General features: G+C 42.7%; 1 protein-coding gene across 1 annotated transcript; it reads left to right on the top strand.

Annotated features, from left to right (window-relative positions):
* The first annotated feature begins 1,220 nt into the window (after positions 1 to 1,220).
* On the top strand, positions 1,221 to 17,217 carry LOC306973946 (voltage-dependent calcium channel gamma-6 subunit-like). Its single transcript, XM_079571038.1, has 6 exons — positions 1,221 to 1,503; positions 2,651 to 2,761; positions 2,850 to 2,958; positions 11,701 to 11,775; positions 12,279 to 12,416; positions 16,830 to 17,217. The coding sequence occupies exons 1-6, from the start codon at positions 1,294 to 1,296 to the stop codon at positions 17,075 to 17,077; spliced, it is 891 nt and encodes a 296-aa protein (XP_079427164.1). The 5' UTR covers positions 1,221 to 1,293; the 3' UTR covers positions 17,078 to 17,217.
* The last annotated feature ends 200 nt before the right edge of the window (positions 17,218 to 17,417 follow it).

Here is a 17,417-nt window from a genome sequence, read left to right as displayed (position 1 = left end):
TTATTGGAGGCATAAGACTCATTCATGTTAAGTAGATACTTCAGAAGGAGCTCGTTTGAAAGACACAAATGAGTGAATGACTCTCTGTCTCCTATGGTTCTGAAATTATAAGCAGAATTATTTTAACTGTTTTTTTTTTACTCTTAGCGTATTGACTGGAGAGTCAACTTTCAAACACAACTTTTATCACATTTGCCGTTCCTAAACTTTATCATACTCCGATTAGGGGATGGTTTGTAACAGGTTAATGCTCAGACAGCTCTTCTTTTGGTTCCTTAATAAATCCTTCCCGTAGTCCCTCTGGGGGTTATACAAGTGTTAATGGGATCATTGGAGAGTCTTTCACCTCCCCCTGGTGTCTCTGGCCAGAAAACCACAATTGCAGATTGACTGCCTCCGGACCGGAGCCACCAATACACACTAATAGAATAATGAAGAAGAAGCTAACATGCTAATGGGCAAAGCTAACTGCGGCCTAGCATCACTTTAAACAGTATTTACAGCCAAGTGTGAGTGAAAAGAATTATTTCCATTGTATAATTGGATGTACAAGATCCCTCTCTCCCTTTGTCTTTTTTGTCAGCGTAGTATTTACTCTCCAAGACAATTAATAAGTTAAAAAATCGCAACTTGCTACGACACCTGCAGCTGCGCTTATGGCCTCTCTCAGTATTGCTTTAAACTTCAAATCAAAAAGACCATCTCTTGGCCGATTCAGCAAGAAGCACTTTGGGCACCCCTGCACTAAACAACTGACATATTTTCTTCGTTATGATGTTTTACTGCATTGTTCATGAGGCGATGAATGTTAATATTCAGACATAGCAAAACAAAAACAACCATTTTGAGTGCCATGAGATCTTCTCTTCTTAATCTATAAAACGTTCCCCGTGGACATCTACTCAAATCAGGGGCAAATTTTCCTTATTTCATGAAATGTTATTATGCATGTCTTTATTTCTGGCTTTTTGCAGTGGATTTACATGATTTTTCTAATACACTTCTCTTTTGCAGAACTCTTACCAGATGAAGCTGGATTCCTCGCTCCTCGAGCCTCAGTGATTTTCTACAAATTCCACTTGCTTTAATCATGACAGATTTATTAAACTGTCTGTCATCGCAGCCTCCGCTTGGACCTTTCGGAGACTGTTCCTGATTTATTTTCTATTTTTTGCAAACTTTTTTATACCATGACTTTTTGAATTTTGTTTTAACTTGGATACCTACCTCTGGACTGTGTCTCTGCTGAATTTGTGCTTTTAAAAAACCTTGCGACTCGTTTTCACTGGGAGCATGTGGTCCACGTTCGTCATGACGGATGAGGAGGGGCGTGTCGTGGGCGGGGCTCCCGGCGGGGTGCAGGTGGGAGGGGTCCCGTTGGCGGCGGGTCCGGCCCCGGGTCCCGTGGGTCTGAACAGCCTGATGAGCGGGCGCGGCACCTTCGGAGGAGGCAAGCGCCGCAGGACGGGAGCGCAGGCCATGAGCGAGGCGCAGGAGGGGAAGGTGAGACCGGGACGACCAGGGACTCTGGAGGAAAAGTGGCTTTGATTAGAAAATACACTACAAGGATTTAAGTCAGGGTTAGGATCTGGGGCTGCTGCAGATGGTCAGGTCTAGGTTCAGGAAGAGATGATCTTCTTCCCTGATGGCACAGCAGTAACGTGCTTTGCAGCTGGTGGGGCACATGCTGTAAATCCTCCAATATAAACTAGAAACTTTTGCCAGTGTGATTGACTGCGGAATAGTACTGCTGCAGAAATTCCAAAAAATGTGAAAAATGTCATAAAAATCCCTATTTAGTTGCATTATACTGCTTTTATTGTGAAAATCCCCATTTAGTTATATTGTAGTGCTTTTATTGTGAAAATCCCCATTTAGTTGTATTATACTGCTTTTATTGGGAAAATCCCCATTCACTTGCATTATAGTGCTTTTATTGTGAAAATCCCCATATAGTTGTATTATACTGCTTTTATTGGGAAAATCCCCATTCAGTTGCATATACTGCTTTTATTGTGAAAATCCCCATTTAGTTGTATTATAGCGCTTTTATTGTGAAAATCCCCATTTAGTTGTATTATAATGCTTTTATTGTGAAAATCCCCATTTAGTTGTATTATAGCGCTTTTATTGTGAAAATCCCCATTCAGTTGTATTATAGTGCTTTTATTGTGAAAATCCCCATTCAGTTGTATTATAGTGCTTTTATTGTGACAATCCCCATTTAGTTGTATTATAGTGCTTTTATTGTGAAAATCCCCATTTAGTTGTATTATACTGCTTTTATTGGGAAAATCCCCATTCAGTTGCATATACTGCTTTTATTGTGAAAATCCCCATTTAGTTGTATTATAGCGCTTTTATTGTGAAAATCCCCATTTAGTTGTATTATAATGCTTTTATTGTGAAAATCCCCATTTAGTTGTATTATAGTGCTTTTATTGTGAAAATCCCCATTCAGTTGTATTATAGTGCTTTTATTGTGAAAATCCCCATTCAGTTGTATTATAGTGCTTTTATTGTGACAATCCCCATTTAGTTGTATTATAGTGCTTTTATTGTGAAAATCCCCATTTAGTTGTATTATAGTGCTTTTATTGTGAAAATCCCCATTTAGCTGTACATGTATAATCTGTTTTATCACCGGCAGATTAAGTTGGCGTTCTTCGTGGCCATCGTGGGGGTGGTGCTGACGGTCCTCGGGGTCGGCACAGAGTTCTGGGTGGAGCTGGCGCCTCCAAAACACTTCTACAACAACCAGGTACGACTGAAGAGTTCTCATCCTCAGAGTTCTCCTGTCCCGTCCGTAATGTGCCCTCCCCTGACTGTCTTCTGTCCTGTGTTCGCAGACGTGCCTCACAGCTCACGTGGGCCTGTGGAAGGCCTGCACAAAGACTCTGTGGGTGGCGGACATCGACCCGGAGAGGGCGAGCTGTGGCCCGGCCGAGCTGCCCGGAGGTGACCCCTTTATCTGGAGCTGATGCTTATACTGTGTTTTTAAAGCGGGACGCTGCAGGCGGACAGGGCGGGATTCAGAGATGACCAATTCACACATGTGCTGTAGATTACGGACAAATATTACGATAAATATTAAAAATAAGGCGTTTTAAACATAAAAATGGCTAAAATTGCCTATATTTTCATTAACAAAATCCAAGCAAACGGACAGAGCCAGGTTTAAACACTGGAAAAATGACAAATCTTAAATGAGATAAATGACTTAAAATTGCTGATTGTTGAATATGAGTCGGTTTGAACTAATCTAAGATCAGATAAAGATGCTAATGCCGTGTTGTCACTGCTTTTCTCTTTGCCTAAGAGCTCTAATTTCTTATTCAGTCCTGGTTTAGTCCTGGTTTTGAACCTTTTTTACTGTAAGTCCTGGTTTAGTCCTGGTTTTGAACCTTGTTACTATAAGTCCTGGTTTAGTCCTGGTTTTGAACCTTGTTACTGTAAGTCCTGGTTTAGTCCTGGTTTTGAACCTTGTTACTGTAAGTCCTGGTTTAGTCCTGGTTTTGAACCTTGTTACTGTTTAGTCCAGGTTTTGAACCTTTTTTCTGTAAGTCCTGGTTTAGTCCTGGTTTTGAACCTTTTTACTGTAAGTCCTGGTTTAGTCCTGGTTTTGAACCTTTTTTCTGTAAGTCCTGGTTTAGTCCTGGTTTTGAACCTTGTTACTGTAAGTCCTGGTTTAGTCCTGGTTTTGAACCTTTTTTCTGTAAGTCCTGGTTTAGTCCTGGTTTTGAACATTTTTACTGTTTAGTCCTGGTTTTGAACCTTTTTACTGTAAGTCCTGGTTTAGTCCTGGTTTTGAACCTTTTTACTGTAAGTCCTGGTTTAGTCCTGGTTTTGAACCTTGTTACTGTAAGTCCTGGTTTAGTCCTGGTTTTGAACCTTATTTCTGTAAGTCCTGGTTTAGTCCTGGTTTTGAACCTTTTTACTGTTTAGTCCTGGTTTTGAACCTTTTTACTGTAAGTCCTGGTTTAGTCCTGGTTTTGAACCTTTTTACTGTAAGTCCTGGCTTAGTCCTGGTTAGTCCTGCCATCTCTGATAATGACTCAAGTGTTTGTAAGTTATAGCTTTGCTTCGCTTTAAGAAAACATCTGCATTTGCCCTGGAGCTGCTCATGAGTTCAGGCTTTTTTTAGACTCACTGCGGATCATTTATTGACGTCTGAAGAGAAAATGTACTGAAAATTAGCACTAGGAAAAAAAAGGTTTTTCCACTGCCCCCTACTGGAGCTTTTCGGTCGATACCAAGACGGTACTGTTTAACGGTTCCCAGCCCTATTTAGCCGTCGTTCCACATAGCACGCCACGATCTACGTGCACGTATCGACTCTACCCTGCACACTTTTCTATTTCCACCACACACACACATCTGCATTTTTTGTGGGAAGCGCCCCCACAGAGGAGCACGCTGTACAGATCGTCTTTAAAAGTTTTTAGAACCGCGATGAGAACCAATGTGGACAAACCCTGCCCTCTGGTGGGAGTTTTAATCATTCAGAGGAGCCAAGCTGTAATAAAACAGAAAAGAAACAGATAAATACAACTATGCAAATAAGCTACATGCACATGTTATGCTAACACCAGATAAAGCTGCGCTAACGGCGGCTAAATGCTAATATCCCCCTTTAGAACAGCCATATGATGATGTGAAATATTAAATCTGCATGACCTGAGTTAATAGTGAGGCCAGAGTCTGTTCACGTCACATCAGACATGGGTTCGCGCTCTTTGGCCACAGCCAGAAGTCGGTCCCAAAACCTATACCTGGTCAGACCGGTTTGGCCCTGGCCTTTGTTATGGAAATAATGAATATAAAACAAAGGAGTGCGGCGCTTTTGTGGTTATTTCCTGAGAAACTCCGCCTTGTTACGCGACAAAATGTCCTAAAATCAGCAGCAAAGGGTGCGTTCTGTCTATTTTTTACTCTGACTGCACTCAACTGCATGCACGAAAAATCTGCTTCCAGCTGCCGTGTCTCATCTTAAGTCGTCAGGAAGCTGCTTTGCCTTGATTTTATGATTACCAGTAAATTATACGCAACAACCGATCAGTTTCTTTACTAAAACAATCTGGAAATGACACTAAATCTGCTCCACATTCATGTTCAGCTTCTCTGCAGCGTTCGGACACGTTGCTGAATCTGTGCAGCCTGTGCTCCGGGATATGAAGTGGTGATTGATGGACTCACAGGGCGACAGGTTGTTTGTCACTTTTGAAGGAGTTTGATGTTTTTGGGTTTGAAGTGAGAGACTGAGCTCCCTCCAGTCTCTCTGTAGACGGTGACGTGCGGTTCCTCTGAGGAAACATGGACAGACTAGCAATGAATGATGGAGGGACAAATTCACCGGGATCAGCCTTTAAACCAACCTGCTGCAGCGAGAGTGTTACCATTTATTTTGGAAAACAAGTCTGAAAGCTTAAGAGCCCTTTACCTCATTTATTTTCTAGTCGTGGAGTAAAAGTTGTTCTCCTTTAGTACATGTAAACTCAGACATTTGTGGATTTGTGCATCTAGATAGAGACACTATCCTAATATGGTCTCTTAAAGGTAAACTTTTTTATGTGGAAAAGTTGATATTTGTGCGTATTTGACCTTGTAGTGGCCGTATGAGTGGTCAGTATGGTGCCTTTTCTTTCCATCACAGTGGTATCTGGATGCTTCAATAGTATTGTAGGTTTCCTGGTGTGAGGCTCCGTCAGCAGCGAAAACCTTCTAAACAGTTAATCCTGTAGCGTCATAGTAACACTGTGATGGAAAGTGAAGGCACCATACTGAGATATGTTCTTACCTTAGATTATTCCTTTAACATACAGTATAAATATTCACCTAGAAAAAAAAAAAGAAAAAAAACCCTAATCTTCACAATAACATGTTTAATTATTGCACCAATTCAATGTTTCTCCATATATTTATTTTGGAAATAGTCATTTCAAGGGACATGTTCTCAAAATGCTTTTTTTTTTTTTTTTCGCAATGTGGCAACAATATATATATATTTTTTAATTGGACCTTGAGTCTGCAATAAAGGTTGATGATGAATATATAGCTCCTACAGACTTTACATTTTCCAGTCGTCCTAACCTGATTTATTGAGCTGTGAACCGAAAAACAAGGTTAGGTTTATTAAAACACTGACATAGCAGGAAAGAACAAAATGTTAAACCTGAAATGTGTCAATTACAATAGAAGAAAAACAGCAATAGAAGAAGAAAAAAAAAAGAAACCCTGAAAATCCTGCCCGATCCCGTCAGATCTCAGAGCTCAGCAGGGCCTGGTCGGTGCTTGGATGGGAGGCCGTTGGGAAACACCGGGAAGCCTGGGGTGAATGTGCTGAGTGAGTGGTTGGTGATGGTCGGAGGAGCCGATGGCGCAGACTGGTTGCCTTGCCCTGCCCTAACGTCAGTCCACCCGAGGGCAGATGTGGCTACAACAGTAGCTCACCACCACCGAGTATGGAGTGAATGAATAATGACGACAGTGTGGCGCTTTGAGAAACTTGGTTATACACGATCCACAAAAACCTTTGAAACTACTCTGTCACAAAATAAAACCATAATCTTAAACCTGGCTATGGCAATGGATCGCAAATATCAGCAATTTTGGTCGCTTTTAGGCATAACACTCCTTATTACATGAAAACCTAAAATGACAGAAAACTTTCCATACATATTCTCCTCATGTTTATGCCAGTAATCTACAGCAAAAGTTTCTTGTTGATATCTCTAAATGTAAACAGTTCCCCCATCGGCTGCAGCGTCTCGCCTTAAGTGTGCGGCTCGTCCACTGTGAGCCGTCGAGCGCAGACATGTCTGGGATTAAGTGCTCCTCCAAGTGCTGCTATTCTCACATAATGCAGAACAACCATAAAAGCAACTTTACATTGCACTGCAGGGACGATGCAGACACACAAGTGCGAGATTTAACTTTGTTATGGAAGATAACGTCATGGCATCAGTCAGTAGCCTTAAAAAGAAAAGCTACACTGGGAAATTATGGAAATAACGTCAATGGAAAAGACATAATTCCCCAAGACGATGATACAGTCCTTTACTTTTTAGTGTAGAGCAAAAACATGTCTTTACAATCATGCACTGGAAAAAAAATGCCATCTTATCTTGTCGAAAATGGCTTAAAGGTGCTTGAATGATCAGAATTTGTGCTGATTTTAAGTAGGTCTGGACTGTCTTATTGCCAATGGAACAAGAATGTTTTTTCTTGCCTTTGACTTTTTTGTCTCAGTTCAAGGGTCATATTTTACATGTACAAGCAAATGTCTCTTATATTAAGTGAATTAATGCTTGTTCCATTGGTAATCTTGCTTCAAAACTGTCCAAACCTACCAAGATCAGCATTAGTTGTCTTAATTCACACACTTATTATAGGAAGTGAAGGTGAAGAAGCTCCAAGAAGCAAAAGACATGCAGCACAGACAAGAAACAGAGCCAAGAAAGGAGTGTCCATCCCTTATGTAGCAGGAGCAGGAGAAAAGTTTCAGAGGATTTTCAGACAACACAAGATCCACTCATGTTTCCAACCAGTAAACACTTTGAGACAGAAGTTAGTCCATCCTAAAGACAAGACACCGAGCATCAAACAGTGTGATATGGTTTACTCAGTGACACTGCATTGAGCATTACAAGCCCCTCTCCTCAAAAGAACTGCGGTGGTCCACAGGCGGCTCCATCTCCATCTGGAGCCACTAAGCCACTAACCACACTTTTGAAGACAAAGGGGTTAAAATACTAGCAAGGGAAAAGAGGCGATACGAAAGGGAAATAAAGGAAGCTATCCTTGTAGAACAACAGAAACCAGGGAATTATTCTGGTTACGGAGCAATTGGAGCAGTTTGAACGGGCCTAACGCGCACAGATTGTCAGTGACATAAACATATTAGCAATTAGCGGATGTGATGACAGCTGCAATAAAATATGAATTGAATATAAACTCACGCGGAGAATCCTCGATTACTTCATCCATGATTAGTTTTGGTTAATGTTAATGTTAATTGAACAACGTAGTGGTGCAGCGAGTGACCTTGTCATTTCTCTGTGACGGTCGTGATTGGTTCGGCCTCAGCCGCCGATCAGACACTTGTTAACCGTGTATGGCCAGTCCCACCTTCTTTCGCGCAGAAAAGAAGTGGGTGTGGTTTATCAGTCCCCGCTCTATAACGGCCTCTTGAGATCAAGTGAACGACCCTCTTTGGTTAAGGCCCAGTGTCGTCTCCGCCCACCAGAGCAGAGCACTCGCTGCTCGCTGAGTGATGCTGTAAACAACATGGACAGGGAAGTCCTGCAGTTTTGGTTCCCTCCTCCTGGGAGGAGCCTAGGCCTTATTTAGGCCGCTCCAGTTTGGGTAATAGTGTCTTTTATAGAGCTCCACAGTCCCACCCACTCCGGGTCACGTGTTGGGGACACAAAAAATCCCATGTATTTTCAACATTGACGTTTCAAAGTTTTTAATGGCAGGACGCCGGCTAATCAGCTTTGTGCTAACTACCGACACTTGCACGGGTATTTTACAAGAAAGAAACAAACAATACGACAAAATACAACAAAATTACTTTTATTGTTTTGCAGTTTAAAACGTTTTAGACAAATCTTCAATTTTACCTTGTATGTTTCATGTCCGTGAGTTAGCACATAGATGATTAGCCGGTGCCGTGATGTTAAACTTAAATAGTTTTAATACATGGGATTTTTTATGTTGGACTAGGGCTGTGCAATTAATCAAAATTTGACTACAATTTCGATTATTACACTAAGCGATTACAATTTTTTTGTTGTTGTTTTTTCCCATTTTTTTTTAAATTATTATTATTTTTTTAATTTTCTGGCAAAGCAGACTTGCATTATTTCATGATGCTGGGATTATTCTTCCTTCGCATTTCTCGTGCCATGGCTCATGCTTTTGCCTGGCATAAAAACAAACAGCGCTGTGTGACGATGTCATCAGGCCGCGCTGCTCAGTTTACTTGCGCAGATGTGAGGGCTGGCCAGCAGGGGGCAGGTGTGAAACAGAGACCTCTCCTAAATCGAGGCAAACTTGAAATCATTTGTACTTTTATGACTGTTCAGAAAACAGAAAACATTCAGCATAGTTTTTTCAATTAATTAATTTTTTCAATAATCGAGCAGCCCTTTGTTGGACCCCGACACGTGACCGGGAGTGGGTGGGACTGTGGAGCTCTATGACCGAAAGAGCTAAGTAGAAGCTTCTGTGACAAGAAGCGAAGCGTCCTCAACTTTACCTAAACCCAGTCCAGTTGATGATTTAACCTTTCTCCCCATATTTATCTCAGTTTCAGTTTGATATCTCTAAATTACTGCATTCCAGTGGCTCGCCTTCAACCATAAAATGCCAATGAATGATGTTAATCCACAATTTTGCATAACACTTTAAACACACAGAGCCCATTAAAAAGACTTTTCTCCCTGACAAGTGCGGAGAGCGACCGTAGATCGATACATGTCCAAACATCATATACGACTCTTTGTTCCCCGTCCCGTCCCGTCCGTTTGAATTAAACGTGTCTCCGCCGTGAAGCCGTTGATTGCGTGGGCCGACCCCGCGAGCGCCTTTGATCACGATAATGGACAGTGATGCGTGTGAACAGACGACGGCGCGGCGTAATTACTGGAACCCACCGAAGGGGATGGGACGGGCACGGTCTAATTACTGGAACGGCTCTCCTTCAGGTTTGCCTTTGAGCTCCCCGGAGGATTGCGGTTTTTGATGGAGGAGGGAGAACAAAGCGACGCACAGGCAGAGGGAATGTAAATAAGACGCTCCAATGTGTTCCATCTGATTCACTTACGCAACGTGTCTGTCAAATGATACAAGGGAGTGGGAATATATACCGCCATTATCGCCGTGTTATGTGATGGAATAACCACGATGGTGAGGTGGTTCTTCACAAGGAGACTTTGGCATCCCTTGATCTCAAAGACTTGTTTAAAGGACTGGCTCATTTTTCCAAACATTCTTTTGAAAGATTCCAGCCAGAAATCTCATCCAGAGTTACAACAGGACTGATTTTTACTCTTAGGAAAACGTGTATACATCATTTAGTGCTACCATCCATCCATCCATGAATCCATCCATCCATCCATGAATCCATCCATGAATCCATCCATGAATCCATCCATCCATCCATCCATCCATCCATGAATCCATCCATGAATCCATCCATGAATCCATCCATCCATCCATCCATGAATCCATCCATCCATGAATCCATCCATCCATGAATCCATCCATGAATCCATCCATGAATCCATCCATCCATGAATCCATCCATCCATCCATCCATCCATCCATCCATCCATCCATCCATCCATCCATGAATCCATCCATCCATGAATCCATCCATCCATCCATCCATCCATGAATCCATCCATCCATCCATGAATCCATCCATGAATCCATCCATGAATCCATCCATCCATGAATCCATCCATCCATGAATCCATCCATCCATCCATCCATCCATGAATCCATCCATCCATTCATGAATCCATCCATGAATCCATCCATGAATCCATCCATCCATCCATCCATCCATCCATCCATGAATCCATCCATCCACCCACCCACCCATCCATCCATCCATCCATCCATCCATCCATCCATCCATCCATCCATCCATCCATCCATCCATCCATCTATCCATCCATCCACTTGTCCGTTGCGCCAGCCCCTTATGGCTCCTCCTGCAGGTGTTGGGTCCACAGGAGGACGGCCTCACGATTCTAACCGGGCCTGTTAGTCTCTCATAAGGGGCCTCTGAACCGCTCTTTGTCTGACCCGTCATGGACCTGTTTGCACAAAGCCCCTGGTAGGGTCTCCCAGGATCATTCCAGGATCAGAGCTCCCAGGATCATTCGGGTGCTCAAACCCCTCCACCACATAAAGGTGGCAATTCCAGGAGGGGAAGAATTATTATGCAATTTGAATTTCAGTGCCAGTGGATGGTATTGTGTCTCAGGGCTCTATGAACGGCACCCATCAGAGAACAACACTGAAAATTAATCTCGTTTCTGCTCGTCAGCTTCAATTAACAGTTTAGGGGAGGCCGGATAGAAGGTTTATTCACAACTGCAGCCTCTGGAGTGTCCTTTGTAGCAGCTGTTCTCTTAATCTGATGTATTTGTCTGGCTGAAACTCATTGTGCCTTTATCTGCACAAACCCGTGTGTGTTCTCTGAATCAGCCACAAATCTCTTAACAGTATGATGATTAGGCTTAATCTTTCATGAAATTGCAAAGGTTTTCACACCTAGTCCAAGGAAGGCATTCAACTATTTCACGCTTTTCATCAGCAGAGAGATCCTTTTTCTTTCACATATTTCTTGAAAATGGTTGTCTTTTTCCAGTAGTTTTTCCCTTAACTGGGCTTAACCTGACAACTAGTCATGAGATTGATGTCCATGAGTTTCTATGATTTTTATTTTATTTTTTACCTTCATGGCACTGCATTGCATAATAATTCTTAATGTAGTGTATGCATATCCAAATCTCAAAGCGTATTGACTGGAGAGTTTACAAGCTATATGCCAGTGTGATACCTTATTTGAAAGCCAAGACCTTCTAGTTTCTTAAAACATGTGTGAGATCTGTGTGAGTGAAGCACAAGTTGCATCACATTTGCCGTAATTTCTTTTTGTAACCGCATTTTGTTCTCTTTCACCAGCGTCAAACTGCACCTACTTCAAGTTCTTCACGACGGGGGAAAGCGCCGTGTTGTTTCAGAAAACCACACATCGAAGTAAGTCTCGAGCCTAAACTGGGACTATAATAGAGCGACGTAAATCCAACTCAACCTATTGCAGCGAGCATGTGTGTCTGTGCATAAATGTCCTGTTGCCTCGCTCCGTTGTGTGAACAGAGAAATTGCCAGAGATCTATTCCACCCACGATGCGCTCAAGTGCCTGGTGGAAACAGCTGCACATCCGTCAGGCGTTAAGCTCAGCGCCTGCTCTCAGAGGGAAGAGAGGGACATGTCGCTCTCACAGAAAGAGCAGAAAGACCAGGCAGAGTTTGGATTGAAGCAGGAAGCATTTGATAAGGGAGACTGGAGACTCTGTGTGGTCAACACCTCAGCTAAATATTACGGAGCAGTTTTGCTTTTTTATTTCAAGCCAGATTATCTTCAAACCAGGCTGAAATGTCATCAATTTTTAATGTGATGTTTGGTAATAATGTCGAGTCACAGCGCCCCCTAGTGTGGCCGTCCCATGACCTCACGCTCTGCTCCTCTGTGCGCTTAGACCTGAGCATGGCGTCGGCAATGTTGGCCATGTTCAGCCTGTTCCTGATGGTGATGGGAGCGATCTGCATCACGATGTCCCTGAGCAAAGAGATCCTGTTCTTCCTCAAACCCGCCTCGGTCTGCTTCATCCTCTCAGGTCAGAAACAAAGCTTTATAATGCAATGATTGCTTTTACATAGACTTATAATATAAACCTAAAAACCTAGATTTAGTCAGGACTACTACTATACAGACAGACGTTTTTAGGCACTGACACTCTGTCCTAAGAGTTCCTGAAAATTGCTGTGGGAAGGAGTTTGTTTGTGGTGGATCTGGTCGAATGCTCAGATCTGGAGCTTTGTCTTGAGACCAGAACAGACAGTGAGGCCGATAGAAGTAGAGCTTTAATCCCATGGTTCAGAGCAGAGTTCTGGAGGGTCAAGGCTCCAAACTGTGACAGAGCAGTGCTGTGGTGGGTCCAACCAGGAGCCTGTGGTGGATCTTGGGTGGCACAGGGGCTTGTGCTTCACAGCATGAAGGTCTCGGGTTTCTCCCCAGGGACCGGGCCTTTCTGTGTGGAGTTAGGTTTCCTGGGCACTCCAAAAATGTATAATAATGGTAATAATGCTCAGAGTCGCTTTGCAATCTCATTCCCACCATTCTCGGTGGTGGTAAGATACAACCACTCACTCTCACACTACAACAGTCTCCCATCCAAGTACCGACCAGGCCCTTCCCTGCTTAGCTTCTGAGATCTGACGGGATCGGGCAAAGCAAAGGCATGATTAGTTTAAATGCCTCACATTGAGCACAGTCATTTAAATTTCACCTGTTTTGACTAGTTTAGTTTTAGGGCATTTGAGCTGGACTGCTTCACGTGTTCAAGGTTTCTGAGCCGATTCACTACACTTTAGATGTCTCAATTTGAGCATAATAATCCACATTTTAGTTGTTTTCACTAGTTAAGATGTAAGTAGGCATTTGACCTAGATTATTTCACTTGTTCTGGGATGTTTGTGGCTCGTTTCAATACATTTCACCAATATTTCAAGTAAGTTTCTCTGCCAATGGGGTAAGAAAAATGGTCTTGTCCCATTGGGATGAAATGTCATCAAACTAGCAAAATGATCTTGGTCAGATCAGGAAAAAAGTCTAAATGAGTGAAAACCCCTCAAAACGAGATATATTTCCTCAATTCAAGTCATTTAAGCCAATGCTTGATATTTATTTTATTTCAGGTTGATTTACCTGCCGATGGGGGAAGGAAATTGCTCTTGTCCCATTGGCAGTTTTACTTTGTCAAGTGAGATTACGTTAGAACCCGTCTGAAATGTCATTAAACACGTATTCTTGGTCCAGTCAGGCAAAAGAAGTCTAAATGAGTTAAAACCGCTCGAAACAAGATTAATATTCTCAGTTCAAATAGTTTAACCCCACACTCTGGTTTCCATTCTTGTACGCTCTGTCGTACAGTCTTGAACCTGTGTACAATCTTACAGGTTCAAGTATTTGGTAAATGGTCTCATTTCCACCTACATTAGGCACTCAAAGTTGGCCCCCAGTTGTCAGCGCCCACTTTGGAGTATTAAGATAGTATGACAAGGTGGAAATAACTATTGCGTGTAAATACATATGTCCTTGAGACCAGTGTTAATTTCGTCGACTAAAATATTTAGTCTTAATTTTAGTGTTATTTTTGTGACTAAAATTGGACTAAAACTAAATTAAAAGTTTTTCATGAGACTAAAACTATGACTAAAATGTCCAGATATTTTAGTCGACTAAATAAAAATGAAAGGGAGAGACTAAAATCATCCAAACTTTTATTGAGCCTCATATCATATAAATTCTCTGCCAAGGGAACAGCTCTGTGCTTTATTCATGTTGGAGCAGCTCCATGAAGATTAAATATGATTATAATGAATATTATCAATGCAAGTTCGTCTTAAATTTAGTCGAAAACTAGACTAAAATTGAAGATATTTTTTTGGCCCGCGCTTGGCGTGAACGCGAAGCAAAACAAAAGCACATGTTCACCCCCCACTCCCACACAACCACTCTCCTGGACGCGGAGTCTGGTTGGAGAAAAATCTGTGTCTCCACCCACTTAAATGCGCTAAGTCTGGAGTGGCAAGATCACAAAGTGCGCTCCTACTGAGCGCAAAATGTCACGCTATCGTCTCCGTTTTGATGCACAAGATCGGGCCCTAAGACTAAAACTAAATTAACACTGCTTGAGACTCTGTTTTTTCTTGTTGGTTTTGTACGTGGTGAGGTGTGAGCCAAGGATGCTTTCCTGATGATTGGAAATACATCGTTCTGTTTTCCTTATGTTAATGGTGAAGTGGTTTTCCTGCAGCCACCTGTGCGAGGTCTGTAAATCTGAATTGACTTTTTGCCTAATGACGGTTTCACCTGCATCCAGCAGCGTTTGGGACTGACTAATCGCGTGTGGGAGATTGCATGAGAAACAGCAGGAGGCCCAGAATACTCCCTTGTGGAACACCCATTGTTTAGACGTCACTGAGGCTAAATTTCAGTCAGATTTTGTGATGGGCTAAAACCTCTTGTCATATTGAAGTATGCCCCCATGCTGCGATAGTTCATTGATACAGTTTTCAGCAGTACAACACGTTGGATTTTGACTTTTGTGAACAGACGAAATATCTGCAAATATTTGGAGAGAAACATGGGCAACATTGGCAGCGCTCTCGTCTGGAGAGGAGGTCACGGGTGAACAGCAGCGGTAATGGAGTTTAATTACACTTGTCTGGGGCAGTGAGTGGCCTCTTTTGTGTTCAGAGTTGGTGGATAATGTTGTGGTGTTAAAATTGCTGCTTTTCGCTTTTGCACATCGGTCTGAGAGCTCATACGCCGCGGTTAAAACGCTCCGTTAATTGGGTTCGGCTGTGACTGAAATATGCGGCTCTGAAATACTTTTCTATAAAAGAAGTAAAAGGACAGATAACACAGAACAGACCAGCAAATGAGAAATGCTTAACAGCCACTTGTTTCTGTGGCAACTTTCTGTTTCAGAGCTGAGCAAGGTCAATGGTGTTATGCAAAATGTGCTCCTGTAAGTTATCACATCTTAGGGAATATGAGTTCTGGCTGGGGTCAGAAAAAGTTAAAAGAGAGCCAGTGTTTTGAACAGCTCTTAGAAATAAACAGATCCTAATGACTCGGCTTCCAGGAAAGAGCCATAAATCCCAGCACTAAAAAGTACCCTGTCTGGACAAGTACTTGAATAACCAGTACTTTTTGTATTCCCATATTGCGTCGCTTGCTAATAGCAGAAGAATACCGCTGCCACACCTCCCTCAACTCGCAGCACCCCTCCCAACACACCCCTCACCCCCACATGCCCCTCCCCACCGTGTAAACACAAACAGATCGCAAATGTTCGAAGCAGAAGACGCAGCAACAGTTAGCGGCTAACAGTTTAGCATTGTGACAGAATTTTACAGAAGATGGTGAACTGACAAACCGTCTGACAAAACTGCTCTGACGCAGCTGAAACCCTCATGAAATATCCATTTGTTTATAAATCCAATATCTACAGGAGCTGTCAGGTCTTTTTCCTCACAAAGCAAAGCAGCACCGGAGGAGAGGCTGAGGCGTTCAAGGGTTGCGGGGAAGAAAAGTACTGCGTTGAAAACTTAGTTCTAAATGGAAATATTATTGTTAAAAATGCCAAAAAAGGGACTTTCATGAAAGTTGCAGTTAAGCAAATAAATGTAAATCTCAAAATGTTTACTTTACAAGATTATTGAGATTTCTGTATCTCACTGAATGCAATCAGATCAGGTGGTCTATAATGTAGAGGGGAGAGAGGGGGTGACGGGGAAAAAACATCAGGGCAGCTGTAAAGTTCCAAAAGCTTCATGTCGACCTGAAATATATTAGTTTGTCAGTGGTGCCCCTTTTTCTTAGGAAATATATATTTTAAAATAATTCTTAAAGGGACTATTCGGAGTTTAAAAATGTTAAAATCAAGTGTGTATCCTAATGTGTAGAATGAGCTCAGCCCTGTTCACCACAACTGCCTCTAAAATCCTGCACTGTCACTCGCTTAATATACAACCTGCAGTTACATGTTATGACCAGAGGTGGCAGTAGTGAGTATAAAATGACCAACTTGAATCCAGTCCCTTTAAGGTATTTTCTTTGGAAATATTAGGATTTACACATTTGTTTCCTCATATTTAATGTGATAACAGAAACATAAATCAGACTTTTACGCTCAAACATTTACTCAAGTAACATGTTTCTCCAAGTACTTTTTTACTTGAGTAACATTACTCTTACTTGAGTAAATATTTTGGCTGCTCTACCCACCTCTGCCTGTAGGGATGACTCCTGACAGTTTGCTACGAAGGTTTGCTGAGAAGGGGAGCCAGAAGAAGGGGCCATTAGTGACTTTGGGACAGTGCTCTTGTTAAACCAGGAAGAAGATGCTGTTTTAGTATTTTCTCACCATCAAAGTGTGAGATCGTGATGAAGATGTGTTTGAGACGAGGGTGATTGAATCATTACCTCTCTAACACCCTCCCCACGCTGCCCCCTGCAGGTGTGCTGGTGCTGCTGTCCCTGCTGGTCTTCCATCAGGCCGTGTTGGCGTTTCTGTCCAGCGACCACACCGTCCCGCTGCATCACGAGCTCTCCTGGTCCGTGTCCTGTATCGGCTGCGCGGGGGCCGTCCTCATCGTGGGGGGGCTGCTCTTCCTGCTCCTCGCTCTGCCCTTCAGCCCCTGGCAGCGCTGCCTGCCCCACAAGACGACCGCGGCCGGCAGCAGCAGCGGAGGCGGCGGCACCTAGTGGACCGGAGGGTGTACTGCGGGTTGCGGGTTTGTGAAGCGTTTCCCAAAGACATCGAGCCTGGACCGGTTTAATACGTGTGACTCAAATCCAATGGTCTGTGCACGGTCATATCCACCCATATATTCAACGGGACGGGTCAGGGTGAAAGAGGGTAAAGAGCAGGAAGCTAGTGCAGCCTTAACCGCTTGATTATGGGCCATCTTACCTCGGATAAATAGTTTGAAAAGGGCTTGAATTAAAACAGTTCATGCTGATTTTGAGAACATCTGGACTGTCTTGGATTAAGGTGGCCAATGGAACAAGCATTATTTTGTGTAAAATTGGAGAAACACTTAAA

Source organism: Gobius niger (assembly GCF_951799975.1).
Source record: "Gobius niger genome assembly, chromosome: 14".
NCBI classification, from domain to species: domain Eukaryota; kingdom Metazoa; phylum Chordata; class Actinopteri; order Gobiiformes; family Gobiidae; genus Gobius; species Gobius niger.
This window is presented reverse-complemented; position numbering and strand designations above follow the sequence as displayed.